The following is a 16,820-nucleotide window of genomic DNA, read 5'->3' on the forward strand; positions in this document are numbered from 1 at the left end:
CCACATGCCAAAGACATTCATTCCCTCCAGTTCACTTTTCATCCCCAACTCCTTCTGTCTAGTCTGTCAGTTTCATCCAGGTTAACATAAGAATTGCATGTATCCAGAGAAAATTACAAGTAAGATTTATTTCCTTTCCTGTAGTAACCACATCTATTTAGGTATACACGGCTTTTATTACCATAGTGGAAAAGCACCTGCTAATCCAGTCATGGATTTTATCCTCACACCGCCCCCGTAAGAAGAGCGCTATCACCCCCATTTTTACAGAACTTGGGCACAGGGCAGATTGAGTGATTTACTCAAAACCACACAAGGCGTCACGGCAAAGCCAGGAACTGAACCCAGGTCTCAAGTCCCAGACCAGTACCCTATCCATTAGACCATCCTTCCTATGCTGTCCAGCCACCTTCTTCCCCAGATTTCATGGCCTCTCTACTCAATGTATCTTCATTCCATTTGGTATTTCTTGCATGGAATGTTTTCTTTATAGGGTTTTGTTTTTGCTCAGCCAAGTTCTAAAACAATTTCAGGACATGTTTCCATGTCTCCATGTTCCCCCTGCAGTCTCCCCTGTTTTATTATTTCACACCCCTACTTAAAAGAGTTTCTATGCCGGTCCTAACTGTGACAAATCCAAAAGGATGAAAAATAGAAAACAAGAGATCCAGTTTAATAAACTCAAGATTAATTATGGAAAGATTTCATCATTTTTATAATGCAATACCACAGATAAACTAAGTTTTTGCAGCTTGGTTTTAACAGATCAATAAGTACACGATAAAACAGATACAGCAGTATGGCCTCTATTCCAGCTAATTAAGCTGTTCAGACCGAAGAGAATTATGGCCCATCCTTAACTGGTGGCTATTATTACTGGCTTTATGCAAAGGATTAGAATTGCAGTAGAGTTCATGCACAATGAAAGCACTCGCACACTCATGTGGAAGGTTCCCGTCTGTGGCGTGACCAACTTTAAAAAAATGTGAAGCCTTCAACAAAAATCCAGTTCACTCAGATTATAGACTTCACTACCCGCCACATACACTAAACATGGGCTACTTCATGTCTGAGCACAAATAGATGTGTCTTGGCTTCGTTTCTTCTCCTCTCCTCAGACAATTAGAGCAGAAATTTTCTTGTGACATGTATGGCCCAAAACCAAAAGTAAACAAAAATAACAAAAAGCCATGAAACTGTTTTGTCAACAACCCATGTACCAATGGCAAAATAAATAGCCATCATCTTTAGATTTCACTGCCCATAGCCATATGAAAAGACACACCTGCATCTGTGTAAAAATCTGAGCTTTTTGGCATTCTTCCAAACTGGGACCAAATGCAGCCATCACGTGCTCTTCTGTACCAATCATCTGCACAATCTCTTGGTCACTCTCAACACCCATGGCCTAGGAAAGGAAGAAAAGACAGAAATAGTGCTGGCTTTATGTTAACTCACTGACATTTGCTTATGCTAATTTGGTATTGTTTGTCAGTATTACTTCTAAGCAAAAGCTACTTCTTCTCTCAGAAACCGTGCCATCTGGCATTGGCAGCCCATACTCAAGCTCTGGAAGAACCTGAAATGGTAATTTTGATAAGCAGCAGGAAAACAAATGCTCTAGAGTGCCTTTCACTTGTGTGTGAGCTGTTCCTTATTTGCACAAGTTTAAATTTAATATAATTTCTTAATAAAAATAAAAACTGGCTACCAGTAGCCTTATAAACTATCAGAGAAAGCCTATTCAAGAGCTACAATAAGGGAGGGTGAAATTATCTAAGAGATCACACATAGGCCCCCTACTCCAAACAGTTCTGCAAACTTAATGTTACAGCATATTCTATGTAAGTAACTTTTGCAATGTACCATCTTTGCAGCTATTTGCATTTAGAAGATGACTTCACTACAGAATCCCACTTGAAAGCCATTCTATTATTTCACTGATCCTTAGACACCTTGTTATACTTTATACTGTGGAAAAAGCTTAATAAACTAAGAAAGCGCTTAACAGGTTTAGAAAAATCTCTCTATAAATAAGTGTTTCAAGGTGGCAGCCAGCAGTGCAGGCCTTTGTGGATTCCAGATGGTGCTAAAGCTTTTCCCTTCACACATTTGTCTGGAATTCTGCCATATCAAGAAACAGGGAATAATCTCACTAAACCTCTTTTGGCGGAGTAATAATATGCTTCTCAGAAGTTGGGAGCAAAGTTACATTTTGCATTCATATTCTTCCTTAAGCTGTGCACAACAAAGACCATTGTACATATTGGCCTAGGAGGTATACCCTATACACCGACTCTCAATAAATATTGAGAATGTACCAAAGAGTCACATTTTCTTTAAAATACATGAGTACCTTCCTTCAAATGGTCTTTGCTGGGTGTTATTTTGTTTTTAACATCCAACTAGTGCCTTGCCTGCTGCAATACATTTGTCGGCCCCTTTGTCAGGTGTTTGACACCGTTTTTAAAGGGTACAAATGTTGGAAATGCTTAAAGTAAAAAAAAATAAAATAAAAAATAACCCACCCATGTGTCTTGATGAGGTCTCAAAGCAACACCTCTGTAATGCTGTATGTATGCTCCAGTTTCAATATATGTTGTAGGTTTGGTGTAGCGCACACATCACACTTCTGCAGTCCCACCAGGATACTATTATAACAATCTACAAGTAAATCTACCCAGTCCTCTATCGATTCCCAATTAAGATCTTCATCCAAGTCTTTATTTTACCTACTCTTTATATTTAATTATTAATCATACATTTGTACATCATGGATAAAGGCTTCTACATAAAGATGAAAGAACAGGTTCTTGATGACTATTTATGCATTTTGCAATTTAAGTTGTTGCTGGTTGCTTAATTGATAAAGATTTAAAATGTGATTAAAATTGTTCAAACACTTGTAAAGCAAGGCGGACAGAATGTCTTAATGAAAAAAGTGAACTGTGAATTTCCTGCTAACTGGGCTAACAAAACTGAGGGTGACTGCTGCTGGAATAGTTTAATTAAATCAGTATCAAAATGTCATGACTTGTTACTTCATACTATACACGGTGTTGCACAGTATAATGGATTTAGCTATGCATATAAGCCAATATGAATGCAACACTAATAGGACATGCAAATGAAACATTTGTTTATATTTTTATTTGGTGTGTTTAGCAGTTTGATTATTCATGTCTACCTTAATGCTTTTTTTTTTTTTTCCTTCAGTATTTTGCACCCTAATGCTGCATCTGCCCATGCACAATGCACTGCAGAATCAGGGTGGTTAGCTTGTAACACAGCTGGGATCCGGAAGCCCCAAGACATCTCATTACTATTATTCATATTATAGTAACACTCAGAACATGCTGGGTATTGTACAGACCTATTGGAACGGTGTCCATGGTTTAAAAAGAAAGGCTAGGGGAAAGAAATATAAAAGCAAAGTGGTCATGGAATAGATTTGCATAGGTCTTCTTAGTTCTTTTTGGGGGAAGTGCCACTGGGGGTTATATTATGGGACAGAGGTGGGGGAAAAGGGAAATCTCAGGAAGGGATAGTTTAATATGGGCAGAGAAGTAAGGAGGAGGAAGGAAAGGAAGGCAGGTTGTTGAGGAGAGTGCCAGGCTGAGAGAGTGAGGTTGGGACCAGTAGGACTTGGGAGTTTAGTAGAAAGCTGGATTGAAGCGCACACACACACACACACACACACACACACACACACACACACACACGAATGTCCAGAGTTCATACTGTAGAATGCAGTCTGCCAGCCCCACTGGTGTCCAGGGACTGTGGAAGTTGCTGCTGCCTAGAGAAGCGTGTGTGTAAGAGTGCACCTCTGCTTCTGGAGGCTAGCCCCAGTCCTGGGAAGCCCAGCTCTTCCTCCCCCCGCCCACATCTTAATGATGATGTCTAGTGGTTGCCATGGCAGTTCCCTAGAATGCAGTTCTGTAATCTTTTAGGTTAAATTAGAGAATGGAGACTGGCAGGTGACTGGATTAAAAGATGTCAGAGAAAGTTAGAGGTTGACCCCATCACAGGTAGAATAAGTTTGTGGCTTTCACAGTTCAGAGATGAGTGCTATGAAATTAGAGATGTGGGAATCCATAAATCCAGCAGATCCACAGTGAGGGAGATATTAATCTGCTTCTTTAAGATTTCATATTACAAGCTCCAAATTATTACAAAGTTAACAGCACTTCTTAATGAGACAACGGGAAACCCTGTTCAATTCTTTCTTTGCAGATCCCAGAGTGTGCTATTCATAGGCTTCAATACATGCAGCAATTAGAAAGGTTTCAGCATAAAGATGTTTTACTAAATTATCTTTGGTACTAAAAACTGACTTTAAAGTTCCTTTACACCAATAGTTTTGGGACAGTGTATGATCTTCCATTATTTCAACTTCCAAGTCACTCACCCAGATCTATATCTGACCACAGAGTAAGAAAGCAATAGTCTCTAGGGGGAAAAAACAAAAATACATACAAAATCGACTTGCCACTGATGTGTAACCAGCACACAAGTGAAATTTATTAAGCTAAAACAAGTGTTTTTTTGTTTGAAATCTGAACTAAGGAAATTTCTTAGAAGGCTGTTTTTAGTTATTACACACATACGTATAAATATTGCTTTCAGATCTTTTAGATGGAGCTGTTAGTGATGTCTATAGTTAAGGTTGCCCAACACTTTCCATTATAAAGCACTCTTCAGTTACTTAGAACTGACAAATATTTACTGTTTGGACTAAATTTTTCCATGCCAGGTGTTGGCCTCAGGTTGCAAAGAGATGTATTATCTTCATGAAAGTTTCAGCAAACATGCCATTGCCAAGAATGAAGTTAGTCAAAAGTACCTATTTTCCCCTCTGTTTATATTAAAAAAAAAAAAAAAAAAGAAGGTCTTCCAATCATTTATTGTAAGTGATCTATTGCCTCCATCTCGTGGAGCAAAGACTTGACATTTGGTGATGATGAAAGAGGGGGAAAGGAGGAGGAGAATAGTCTCTTACTGTCACTGTCAAAATCCAGCCAGCTAAGCTTTGGTCAAATTATAAACCCTAGGAAAATTAACATTCCCACATGCTCAGTACAGCTTGCTGCTAAAATTTCCAAATTGCACCAACTCCTATGAAACTCCCCGAATGGCTCCGTATGGTATGCAGGCAATGCAGCCAAAAAAACCTTTTGGCCTGAAAGTCTGGAAGATACCATGAGTTCTAGCCTCAGCAGGCATATGTCATGTTAGTTCCATGTCTCTTATTTTAAATAAAAGATTTGTTTGCATAAGTATTAAACCTCAAACTGCTGTGGGGCATTAGCACAGTGGTCTTCCAGGTGGGGAAACTGAGGCAAAATAGTTCAATGACTTGCCCAAAGGATGCAGTGTGTCAGTGGCAGAGCATAAAATCCAGGACTCCTGACTACAAGTACAACATTCTAACCTCTAAATCAGGGGGTCTCAAACACACAGCCCTTTGCTATTTTGATAGTGTAAATAAACACACATTACATAGCATCCTCAACAACAAAATACACCCATGCATACTCTACCACTTTCATGGCACACTTAGCTCCTTGCTGAAAAGGATCTTCTAAGTAATAGCAAGACTGTTGGGCATATTTTCATGAAGTTAAATCAAATAATCCAACTATGGAAACAAAAACCAGAGACAAGATTCCATATGCTATATATTTTTCTCTAGTCCCTCAAGAGTTTTTCTAAGATTATAACCATTGATAAAGTGGCATCTTGAAAATGAGGAAATCTTTGCAGGCCGAAAACTATTGATGTTACTCTCCTCCAAACGAACTAAATGTTTTATATATTTGGTAGATGAACTTAACTGATTAGAAAGTTTTGATACAATCAGAGGTTGCTAGCTCAAGTGACTAAATCAACGGACATCCTGGTTAGCCAGGAGCAGTAAGTATTGCAAAGGAAAACAGTTTGCTCTGAAACACAAAAACTAAGTATTTTATTTTCTTACCTCCTATCCATATACTTAAAACATTTATAAACCAGAATATGGTTTATATAGTGCCATTCATACCTCGGATCTCCCAAATCATTTTAAAAGTAACAAATAAAATACTGGTAGGAAAACAGCACAGCCATTATGCACTCAACAATAGCTCTCTCACATCATGGGACAAAATAAATTGTTTTCAACAAGAGAAGGGGAAAGAGCTGATGCCCTGGCCAAGATTCCCTCTTAATAAAGAGTCCCATGGGGTCCTTAAGTTCCACTTGTATCATCACCAGATGTGGTGAGAAGGACCTTAATTTAATATTTCATAGAAAGGATATTGCAAAGGTATGGAAAGCACTATCACGGAGTAGGAGAACGAAGTTGCTACATTCAGGATTATTAAGTATACACAGATAATTGTTTATTTAGGCATATCAATAGAAATCTCTAAACTAGTTTATAAAATGCATTGCTAACCGCACTGCAGAGAACAGTTGTGACTACCTGATACACCTGCAACACGGTGTAAAAAAATGTTCACGTAAGATTTACAAGAAGAGTAGGTGGGGAGGGATATCAGTGATGCATGATGAGGAACGTTGCCAGGATTTGATTGAGGTGTCATTACCACATTGTAAAAAAAAGATTTTCTACCACTAACAGCAGGGTGTAGTTGAATACCTCTGTGTATCTGGACATTTGGACATACCACTGGGTGACAAGAAACTGATTATTTACAAAGTTGAACTAAGACAAAATCTAACTTCTTACGACTTGGGCAGTCAGATCAAGACTTGCATAGGCACATTAACATTAATCTGATTTTCTAGAATAAAAGGAATTGTGAGCCCATTGCTTCCGACACTTTTACAGTGCATTTCTACCCACCAATCATTTCTTAATCCCCTTTAACACTGGTTGCTAAAACAGACAATATTGCTCAAGTTTTTGAAGAGATCTGCATAATCAAAGATAAGATACTTTGGATTGGTTTCTCAAGACTGAATCTAAATATTATTCAGCTAGTTTCCATCTGCAAAAACAAAACCCAATCAAACTGCTCCCCCACATATTACCAAAATTCTAAAGCTGCCTACTAAAACGGTCATATAGCCATCTCTGAGAGGACTGTTCTGATGTTATAAGCAGGTGCTGCCCTCTTCTGGAAATTTATTTTTGATTTATGTAAGTGATTTTGTTGTCGTTGCATCATTTACATTTTCACTGACTATAGTAAGGATTTCATTGGCATGAAAATGGACTTTACAATTTCCTAATCAGGGTAGGGCTCTTCAAAATTATGAAAGGGATTGATTGAAGCCATCACATACATTAAGATGTTGGTGAGCTTTGGAAGTATATGAGAAAAATGGAACTCTGAGCAAGTAAAAAAATTAAGGTAGAACTGATTTACAGAGAAAGAAAATCATATGGAATAAGATGCAAGAAAAAGCAAGCTATCTTAAAATGTTAACCCTAAACATTATTAAAGACCTCAATCTGCCAAGGTACAGAGGACCTCCTGAGAAATGTTAATTGCTTTCAACTCCCTGTGATAGCTCTGGGAGTGGAAGATACCCAGGGCCTGATCTAAAAGATGTTGAGCCCCCCACGGTTCTCCTGATTTCAACTGGAGGCTGGATGCTCAGCACTTCTGAAAAGCCAGGCCCATTATTAGGGTAAAGGTTCAAAGAGGGCCCAGACTGAAAGGAGTTGGAAAGCCTAGGACCTTCTGCATTCTGAGGAAGGAAGGCAGCAGCAGAGACAGAGGAGCCCAGCAAAAAAGTAGGAAGGCAGCATTACCTGATTTGTAATTTAGAAGAACAGCACTGATTGGAAGAGGACAGAACTGACTGGATTGGGAGGGAGTGAAGATGAGTGACTAGAAAATGAACACGCATGGCTTTGGGGGAAATGATGTGGCAGGATTTTTCCAGTTTGCTACTAGACTTACGATTTGGGCAAGGTGGTGCTGGGAAAATTTTTATAAGCCCTGGAGCAGAGGTGAAGTTGCTGTGAGAGTTTTACTCAGAATCAGGCCTTAACTTCACAAGAGTCAGAAAAGGATCAGTGCAGAGTGCCCTCAGTATTCCCAATGACCTCTTTCCAAAGCTAGCTCCTTTGCTTCTGCTACCTGCATCGCTCCTCAGGCTTTCCTGAGTCCTGATCATGTAGAAGGCACTGGGGCCTCCTAGCTAATCCTCTCTATCTGGGCTCTTTGCTCCTCTTGCCCCCTCCCCACCCCATGCACTGAAAAGATTGCCAGCTCATGAGCCACTCTCCACAATGCCTTTCCCCCTTCACTCCTGTGAAAGATGTAGTGGTTCCAACTTCTTGGATCTCTGCTCCCTTCCTCAAAAGGGACTAGCAGCATGGAGGATGATCTGCCCCCTCATCTGCTGTCAGAAAAGGAGCAAGTAGCATTGGAGCCTCATTCAGCCCACTCTCCAGAGAAAAATCCCCACTTACCCTGGGCAAGCAGGTTTTTCTAAACCCGGTCATGCTCCACTGTACATATGTATTATAAAGGGTCCTCCATTCTATGATCATACAAATGATGCATTAATACAAAATCCTGCATTACAGAATATGCAGCCAGGGTTATAAGAATTGGCTAGATGCAGTGCAAGTAACACTGAGAAAGACTGCTCTAAATAGAAAAGATTAATGGACAGAACTAAGCTAAACATAGTACCTATCTTTAAAGTGGGGAACAAAGAACCTGGGAAATTACAGCCTAGTCAACCTAACTTAGATAGCTGGACAGCTATTGGAACACATTATTAAACAATCAATTTATAAGCACCTAGAAGATAACAGTGATAATAGTCAACATGGATTTATCAAGAACAAATTATGCCAAACCAGCCTAATTTCCTTCTTTGACAGAGTCTCTGGCCTAGTAGATAGGCAGGTGTGACACAGTGCTAGCTGTAGCAGTCTGGTCACTGAAGTAGCTGCAGCACAGAGAAGGCTGTAGGCTTAATTGGAGCCACGCAACCTGTTTCTAGTGGGAACTACTGACACTGGGTGGTAATTGCTGGGGCTAATGAGAGAGTTGGCTCAGTAATCAGGAGGATATATAACTGGGAGGAACAGGAAGCAGGGGGAAGCTCAGAGAGTGAGCTGGGTGGAGGACAGAAAACTGTGTGAATGGCTCCTCCTGCTGTACACTCGTGCCATGGTCTGTCCTGTTCGGAAAGAGAGGATTAGAGGTGCTCATGGTGGAAAAGAAACAGACTGTGTGTTTGTGGCAGAGACCATGAAAACAGGCTAGGCAGTGCGGCTCACTGTGTAGCTGAAGGAGCACCCTGTGACCTGGGAAGCAGCACCCTGTGACCTGGGAAGCAGCAGATGTGATACATCTTGATTTTAGTAAAGCTTTTGACACAGTCCTACATGATGTTCTCTCAAACTAGGGAAATGTGGTCTAGATGAAATTACTATAAGGTGAGTGCATAACTCTTCGGAAAAAAACACACTCAAAGAGTAGTTATCAGGGAGGACATATCAAGTGGGGTCCAGCAGAGGATCTGTCTGGTACTATTCAACATTTTCAGTAATGACTTGGATAATGGAGTGGAGAGTATGCTTATAAAATATGGAGATCACACCAAGCTGGGAGGGGTTGTAAGCACTTCCGAGGACAGCATGAGAATTCAAAATTATCTTGACAAATTGAAGAACTTGTCTGAAATTAACAAAATGAAATTCTAGAAAGAGAAGTGCAAAGTATTTCTTAGGAAGGAAAAATCAAACATATATATACAAAATGGGGAATAAGTGACGAGGTGGCAGTACTGCTGAAAAGGATCTGGGGGATATAGTGGATCACAAATTTAATATGAGTCAATGTGATGCAGTTGCAAAAGAAGCTAGTAGTTTGGGGTGTATTAACAGGAGTGTCATATATAAGACACAGGAGGTAACTGTCCCGCTCTACTCAGCAATGGTGAGGCCTCAGCTGGAGTACTGTGTCCAGTTTTGGGCACCATAATTTAGGAAAGTTTTACAGAAATTGAAGACAGTCCAGCGCAGAGCAACAATAACGGTAAGAGATTTTAAAAAACGGACCTATGAGGAAGGGTTAAAAAAACAGGCATACTTAGTCTTGAAAAAATAAGACGGGGGGACGGGACTTCAAATATGTTAAAAGCTGCTATTAAAGAGGATAGTGGTCAATTGTTCTCTATGTCCACTGAAGGTAGGACATGAAGCAATTGACTTAATCTGCAGCACAGAAATTTTAGAAAGTTCCCCCGATATCTAACCTAACTATAAGGATAGTTAAGTACTGGGATAGGTTTCCAAGGGAGGTTGTGGAATCCCCATCATTAGAGGTTTTTAAGAACAAGTTAGACAAACACTTCTCAGTGGTGGTCTAGGTATACTTGGTCCTGCCTCAGAGCAGGGGCATGCACCAGTTAACCTCTCAAGGTCCCTTCCAACCCTACATTTCTATGATTCTATGAAACATACATGGTTACTTTCACCATTACTGAATCAAACACTCTTTAAGCTGTTCACCAGTTCTCTGATTCAGCTAATAAAAATGCCTTAAAGATCTTTCAAAATACTTTAAGCAATCTACATTTTATAGTTCTATTTTGTATCTTGTACATATATTACCTTCAAAAGAAATATAGCAAGGACAGCTTTTGGCCTTTGCAGGAAGAATTAAAGGTTTGAACATTTTCCCCCGTATCTCTATATTTTACTCTACTCTCTCTAATAATATGCTGTAAACCCAGTTATTGTCAAACTGTTAGTGTCCAGAATTCCTTTACAGACCATATTAAATCTTGAGTGCTACTACACAGCTTTGCTCTTGAACTAAAGTTTTGTAAATGGACAGTTATATTACCTTAAATATAATAGCAATGGGAATATCTTCTGACAGAGTGTTATGCCTCAGGTAAAATCTTCCTTGTTTCACAATCATATTTGTTCTGCTCTTCTTCTCATGAGTAGAACTAAAGTTTAAAAAAAAAAAGTATTATGTTTGATACACATCTTGCATTGGTAATTCCTTTGCCTAACCATTTTAAAGTGCTTTATAAAGAAGATTTCACTCACTCAGATCAATAAATTCCAATGCCTTTTATTGATTTTAAACAACAGCTACAGATGCATAGACCAGAAATAACAGACGGTTACTCGTGATGGGGAACATCAGACTTAAATTTAGCAGGATGAGGATTAATTGAAAATTGCAAAACATAAGTGGATAATACATAAACAGACGCATGGATCCAATTAGCTCTTTCTATGCTCAAGGACTGTTACAGTTTCAGCAGTGAGATATAACCACGCATCCTGTTGTAGTCTTTTGGGACTCACATGGATTGCTTGTGTAATAGTACTCTAGTAGGAAAAGATAAGTGCTAGGGGCATCTACTAATAAAGCAAATAAGGTGGCTCACAACACAGCAATAGGTGCTTTAGGATGCACTGGTTTTTGGTTAAAAATTAACACAAAAGCTGAAATAGAAAATAAAGCTGGTTGGCTAAGAATAAGAGGCCCAACCCATAAGAATATATCTGCAATCTTCAACAATCTGTGGGGTACAAAAACAAAACCCTCAAAAAACACAACTATAGATTTTGGGTCCATACTAAGCTGACTTAGCCAAAGATTAAGTTGCCCCCCGCCCCACCACCAACAGATTAACTTTTTCCTTGAATGGAGCTTGTGTAAATAAGTCTTCTAATTAGCATGGCATCCATTTTCCCTACCCCACTGCGGAGATGCAGCCATTGGGTAGCCCTAGATCAAGGGTCTTGTAAAGGACAGGCCGTTTCATCACTAGTTAGACGGTTCAAATCCACTTCAGATTTGTGTGACTGAATACTGCCATACTCTAATGGCCATTGAGTGGTCCAAGTAAATTGACCAGTACCAAAAAGGCAGGGAGCCACAACATAAAACATTACACCCCAACTGGTTGCTGGCAGCATCAGCAGGGAGGTCAGAGTGGGTATGGGAACCTAACTACCCTCCTAGTTTTAGAGGTCGTAAGAGGTCATGCAGAAGCACATTGGTGAGGCAGTGAGAGAAGGCCTGAAAGTGTCACTATGCATGCTGTACCTGATATATGACTGAACATACGACTCAGGCTCCATGATGTTTCAGACTCTGACAACTCTCATGAGCACTAAAGAAGTTATACTTCTAGAGCTTGAATAAGCCTCCTACAGACATGTGGGTGAGAGGTCAGCATGCTTATGCATCAAGGTTGGATGGCAGGTTTCCAGCATTTACTAGAAACCAAAGACAGAAATCTTCCAGTGTTGTCACTTGGAGTTTGTCACTGATAACTGGAGCAAGATTGGGTCAAATACTATAATGTAGAAGTGGCACTTGTTTTCTGTATTTTTACAGCAAAAAAAAGTGTCTCAGCGAAATTTGCTCTATAACAAAAACTGGAACTCGCTTCACTAACTTAGGGCCAAATCTGAAGTCTCCCATTGACTTTGGTGGGAACTTTGGGCAAGTGGACTTCAGGACTGGGCTTTAAGTTATTGGGAACTACGTTAGCAGGAGAGTGGTGCTAAATGTGCTTTCAATATTTTTTGCACGAAATTCAAGTAAATGAAAGTTAACTCCCAAGTGATGACATAAACAAGACTCTTAAGTGATTGCAGTGCATTTGCCGTACCTGGTAACAGAAGCGCCAACTGTCCCTTTTCTATCAGCTTCCACAATGATCCTGTTTTTGGATAACTGCTCTTGAATAAGAATGACTTTCTCTACACCTTTGACAATGAAATAGCCACCTACCAAACAGAGAAAAAAAAATGGGTTTGCACTTAATCTTCCTTGGCTATTATTCGCCTCTTAGGATATATTTTCAAAATTGTTACAATGTATAAACACAAAAGTAAATTAAAAAATTGAACTACCAGAAATGCATAAAGAGAATTACATATTAGGGAAAGAGGAGGAATAAACACCATCCCCACAAAACGTTATATATTATATATAAAAAACGTTTTGTGTATATATATATATATATATATATATATATATATATATATATATATTTCTAACCCAAGGGGAACCTCTTATAACTATGGAGAGAGAAAAGACTATTTGATCTTGTTGGAATCTTGTTACGCTGATCTACTCGGGATCTTAAGATCTTGCTGGAAACTGCTTATCTGCAATAATGATGGGTGCTAAAGAGAACCCTAAGGGAGACAGAAAACATTTATCAAAAGGATGTTGTTGAACTGTTGGTACTGCAAGTTAAACCAAAAATAAAATTGTTTGCCAGAACAGCACCTGATTAAGACATCATGATTAAAAGGACTGACCATGTGAGGTGCTCAGCAAATTACAACATATGGCCCCAAATTAAGAAGCTCGGTTTCCATAATTATTTTTTCCAGTGAAACATGAATTTTATATTAACCTTTTTTCACTCATTTCAGTTCCATTGTAATAACTGAAGCAATGAAGAATCTATACTTCATGTTATTGTATTCTAATCAATCTGACTCGGAACAATCCTCAACTTGTATAGCATTTTACGCCAAGGTGTTTTGTGATCATAACAAATGAACATAGTGATAAAATGGAACAGGGAAATGATAAAGGCACTTCCTGAAAGCAGTTTGATAAATGACAGGAAAGGAGCAGGGGAAGGAAGAGTGAGATAAGTCAACATACTGATGAAAAAATACAACCAATTTAAATCGGTCTTTAATAAAAAAAATAAAATAAAAGTAGTATGGACAATTAAGAAATTATGAAGATCTTGACAGCTGTTGCTAACAAGCAGACATATGAATACTTAGGTAGAGATAACACCTGTAATTCCCCAGCTCTCTGGATTTATATAGATAGATATATATCTATCTTTTGGTGGTTTCCTTATGAACCATTAACAATTTTTTTTTTAAATTATGGTAAAGCCAGGTTATTGACATTAGTAATTTTAATTTAAAATCCCTACTTATATAAGGGAAACATAGGAGATGCTGCACTGGATCAGAGCACTGGACTGCTCCTTTAAGCAAAAGTACACCTGGCCAATAATGCAACATTATATCGGTGAAGGAAAATTTCACTCCTACTCTAAGAAGTCATCAATTTATGTCTTGAAGCGTTAGATTTGTCTCTAGCTTATGTACTCTAGCTATAAATGCTAGTCATGCATATAAACAGTTAAAGAAACTATTGAACTATTTGGTACAGTATCTTTCCTGAGCTGTGAATTCCACAGGTTAATTATACAATGTAAACAAGTATTTCCTCTCCTTTGAGGATTGCTTCTGTATATCCCACTCATGGGATATATATATGCCCACACCAAGAAAGAACAGATATGCAGAAACAATATACTAGAAGAACAATAGATACTGGTAAGTAACCCTTCCCTTAGGTGCAAAACTTTAAAAAGCCACCCACTTTCAGTTTTACCACTTTCCGCCTTGGTCTTGCTCTACAGAAGAAGGGGAACAGAAGTACTTGCTCTTTTTCCACCATACTGTACATTTTTAAAATGTCCTTTTATCCTCTTAGCATTCCCAGGATTAATAAATTGAATCTTTACGCTCCCCTCACAAATCAGCATTCTTACCTCAACCCTTTCAAAATGTTGGGATTCTGAGGCCAGGGGACCTGTCTGACCATACTGTTTTCCATATTGTCATAACTGTTTCTCATCCCTTTTGAAATACACATGAAAGCTTATTTGCTTCTTTAACTACTAGTGTATATTCAGTAGCTATCCATTATGATAATTAGAGCCTGAATGATCTTCTTAGGAAAATAACTAGTATATACAAGCAGATGAGATTATTTTTCTCCCAATATACATTATTTTTCTAAAAATATCTTTTAGAGAGGGAAAAAAGACACTAAAGCCACAGAAGGAAAAATAATTGGATGAAGACAGTACCTGGATCTAAAGGGCATTCATTAAGTTTGGCAAACTCTGCTGGAGTTTTCCCAGTAAGAACACAATTGGAGCTGCGCAGCATTATAGGCATTCTGTAAGAAAACCACAGTTATCCTTATACTGTAAATTAAGAAGAACAACAACATGAGAAGTCACAGACCTTACAACAGTCAGTGATGACAAAACTGGAGAAAATGTGTTGAACATTTAAGACCCAGGGGACTTGGAAAAAGTAGAGATCAGAAGCAAAGTAACAAAAGCAAGGAAACTGAATTAAAGTTCCTCTCCTTTAACTCCATCCCATTTTGTGTAACATTGTCAAATATTCTGACAAAATGTGTAAAAAACCTAAGTGCTGTAATATGTGATCCAAGCAAAAAGAGTCCGAGATCCCAGGAAACTTTCATTCAACTGTTTCACTTTTGCCAATATATGTCTGAGTTTTTGCTGTTGGTTAATAAGCAATTCTGGAGTTCTCATAGTAAAATTATCCACTGTGCATCTGTGATAACTAAGTCGGTAAGTGATGCAGAGGTGTACACCCTTTTTCTTATTGTAGAATGCTTTTTCAGTCAGATTCACAAGATACTTTTCCAAACCTTACATTTTTCATTGAAAAAGTCTATGAGAAGTAAGGGCACTTTATTTCAAAAGAAAAGGAAATTGCGTTCTGGACATGATAAAAAGTAATTTAGTCACACACTGTATTTGCTTAAAAAATAGCCACGTGCCACGGTTCTTCCTACAGATGAGTGTAACTAATTCATCATTACAGTGAAATTCACTCCTTTGTAGAGGCCTGCGTAAGGCCCATGCTCCACACAAATCCCCCAATTAGGGCTTATGAGAGACTTCAGCATTGCTGAAGTCTCTCATAATCCTGGCCCCCTTCACTAGGATGAATTTCATCCTAATGTGTTTAAGAGCTCTATGAGGCCGCTATGCAAGTAAATATCCACTTCATCAAATGGACTCCTGAAAACTTTAAATTCAGTCATCTCTTGCTAAATAAAACTTTATTCCTTTCCTTTGAAGCTTTTCAATTTCATGGACTTCTTGGCCATTTTTATATACTTAAATCTAAAAATAAAAAGTGATTGACCTAGTTGTGTGTACTTAATTAAAAAAAAGAATTGCTATCTTCTCACAGCAATGCATCTACGCAGATATCTTAATTGCTCCAGTTATGTCTTCTTGGCACAGTGTTCACTTGTTCACTAGAGATACGTAGCTTCATATGCCAGTCATTATCCTAGATCATAAAATGTGATCGGCCTAATTCCTTGGTTACTAATTTCAGGAATCATAACCAGTTGTTAGAGAGAACCAAAATGGGGCATGCAAATATCATGATGAAAACCCAAGGGGAACAGGTTTGACCAACCCTCAATTTTTCAATAATGGAAAACAAGTTACTTTGCAGCTTCCGTGTCACGGTATAAGACGACAGATTTACTCATTTGAGGAAAAGGAGTCAGATTGATCTTTTTCTCCCAAACAAATAGCTTCAAATGTTTTGTTTTGTTTTTTAAAAGAAAAGAAACAAAAAAATGGGGAGAGGAATAATGAGCCAATGCACACTGAAAGTGCATACAAAAGGCTTGCAAACTAATTTGGAATGAAATAAAATGTTATAGTTTGTTTTTTTCTGGCCAAAGATTTCGCTCATACAAGACAATAGAAGCCACTTTCTCCACCAAAACTTATAGCTGCTCTATGCTCCCACTACAATGAGCGGAAGAAAAAAAAACTGATGTGAACTTTCTGTTTCCAGCTGAACTGCAAATCAAACAGGAGAGTATGCCGTGCTCACTTGGGGCAAGCAAATTAACTTAAGCAGTGTTTCTCAAACTGCGGTTGCTGCTTGTGTAGGGAAAGCCCCTGGTGGGCCAGGCCAGTTTGTTTACCTGCCCCGTCCGCAGGTCCGGCCGATCGCGGCTCCCACTGGCCGC

The 16,820-nt window shown here is 38.7% G+C and overlaps 1 protein-coding gene across 1 annotated transcript in view; it reads right to left on the minus strand.

The window, feature by feature from the left end:
* POLR3B (RNA polymerase III subunit B) overlaps nucleotides 1–16,820 on the minus strand; it is a 124,001-nt gene that overhangs the window by 89,149 nt on the left and 18,032 nt on the right. Inside the window, exons 7-10 of the mRNA XM_026657465.1 lie at nucleotides 14,869–14,960; nucleotides 12,622–12,739; nucleotides 10,827–10,935; nucleotides 1,286–1,408 (exon numbers count right to left, since the gene is read on the minus strand). Coding sequence (XP_026513250.1) covers nucleotides 1,286–1,408; nucleotides 10,827–10,935; nucleotides 12,622–12,739; nucleotides 14,869–14,960 — 442 coding nt within the window. The remainder of the gene's footprint in view (nucleotides 1–1,285; nucleotides 1,409–10,826; nucleotides 10,936–12,621; nucleotides 12,740–14,868; nucleotides 14,961–16,820) is intronic.

Source organism: Terrapene carolina, unplaced genomic scaffold (genome assembly GCF_002925995.2).
Source record: "Terrapene carolina triunguis isolate 2854851 unplaced genomic scaffold, T_m_triunguis-2.0 Scaffold247, whole genome shotgun sequence".
Taxonomy (NCBI): Eukaryota; Metazoa; Chordata; order Testudines; family Emydidae; genus Terrapene; species Terrapene triunguis.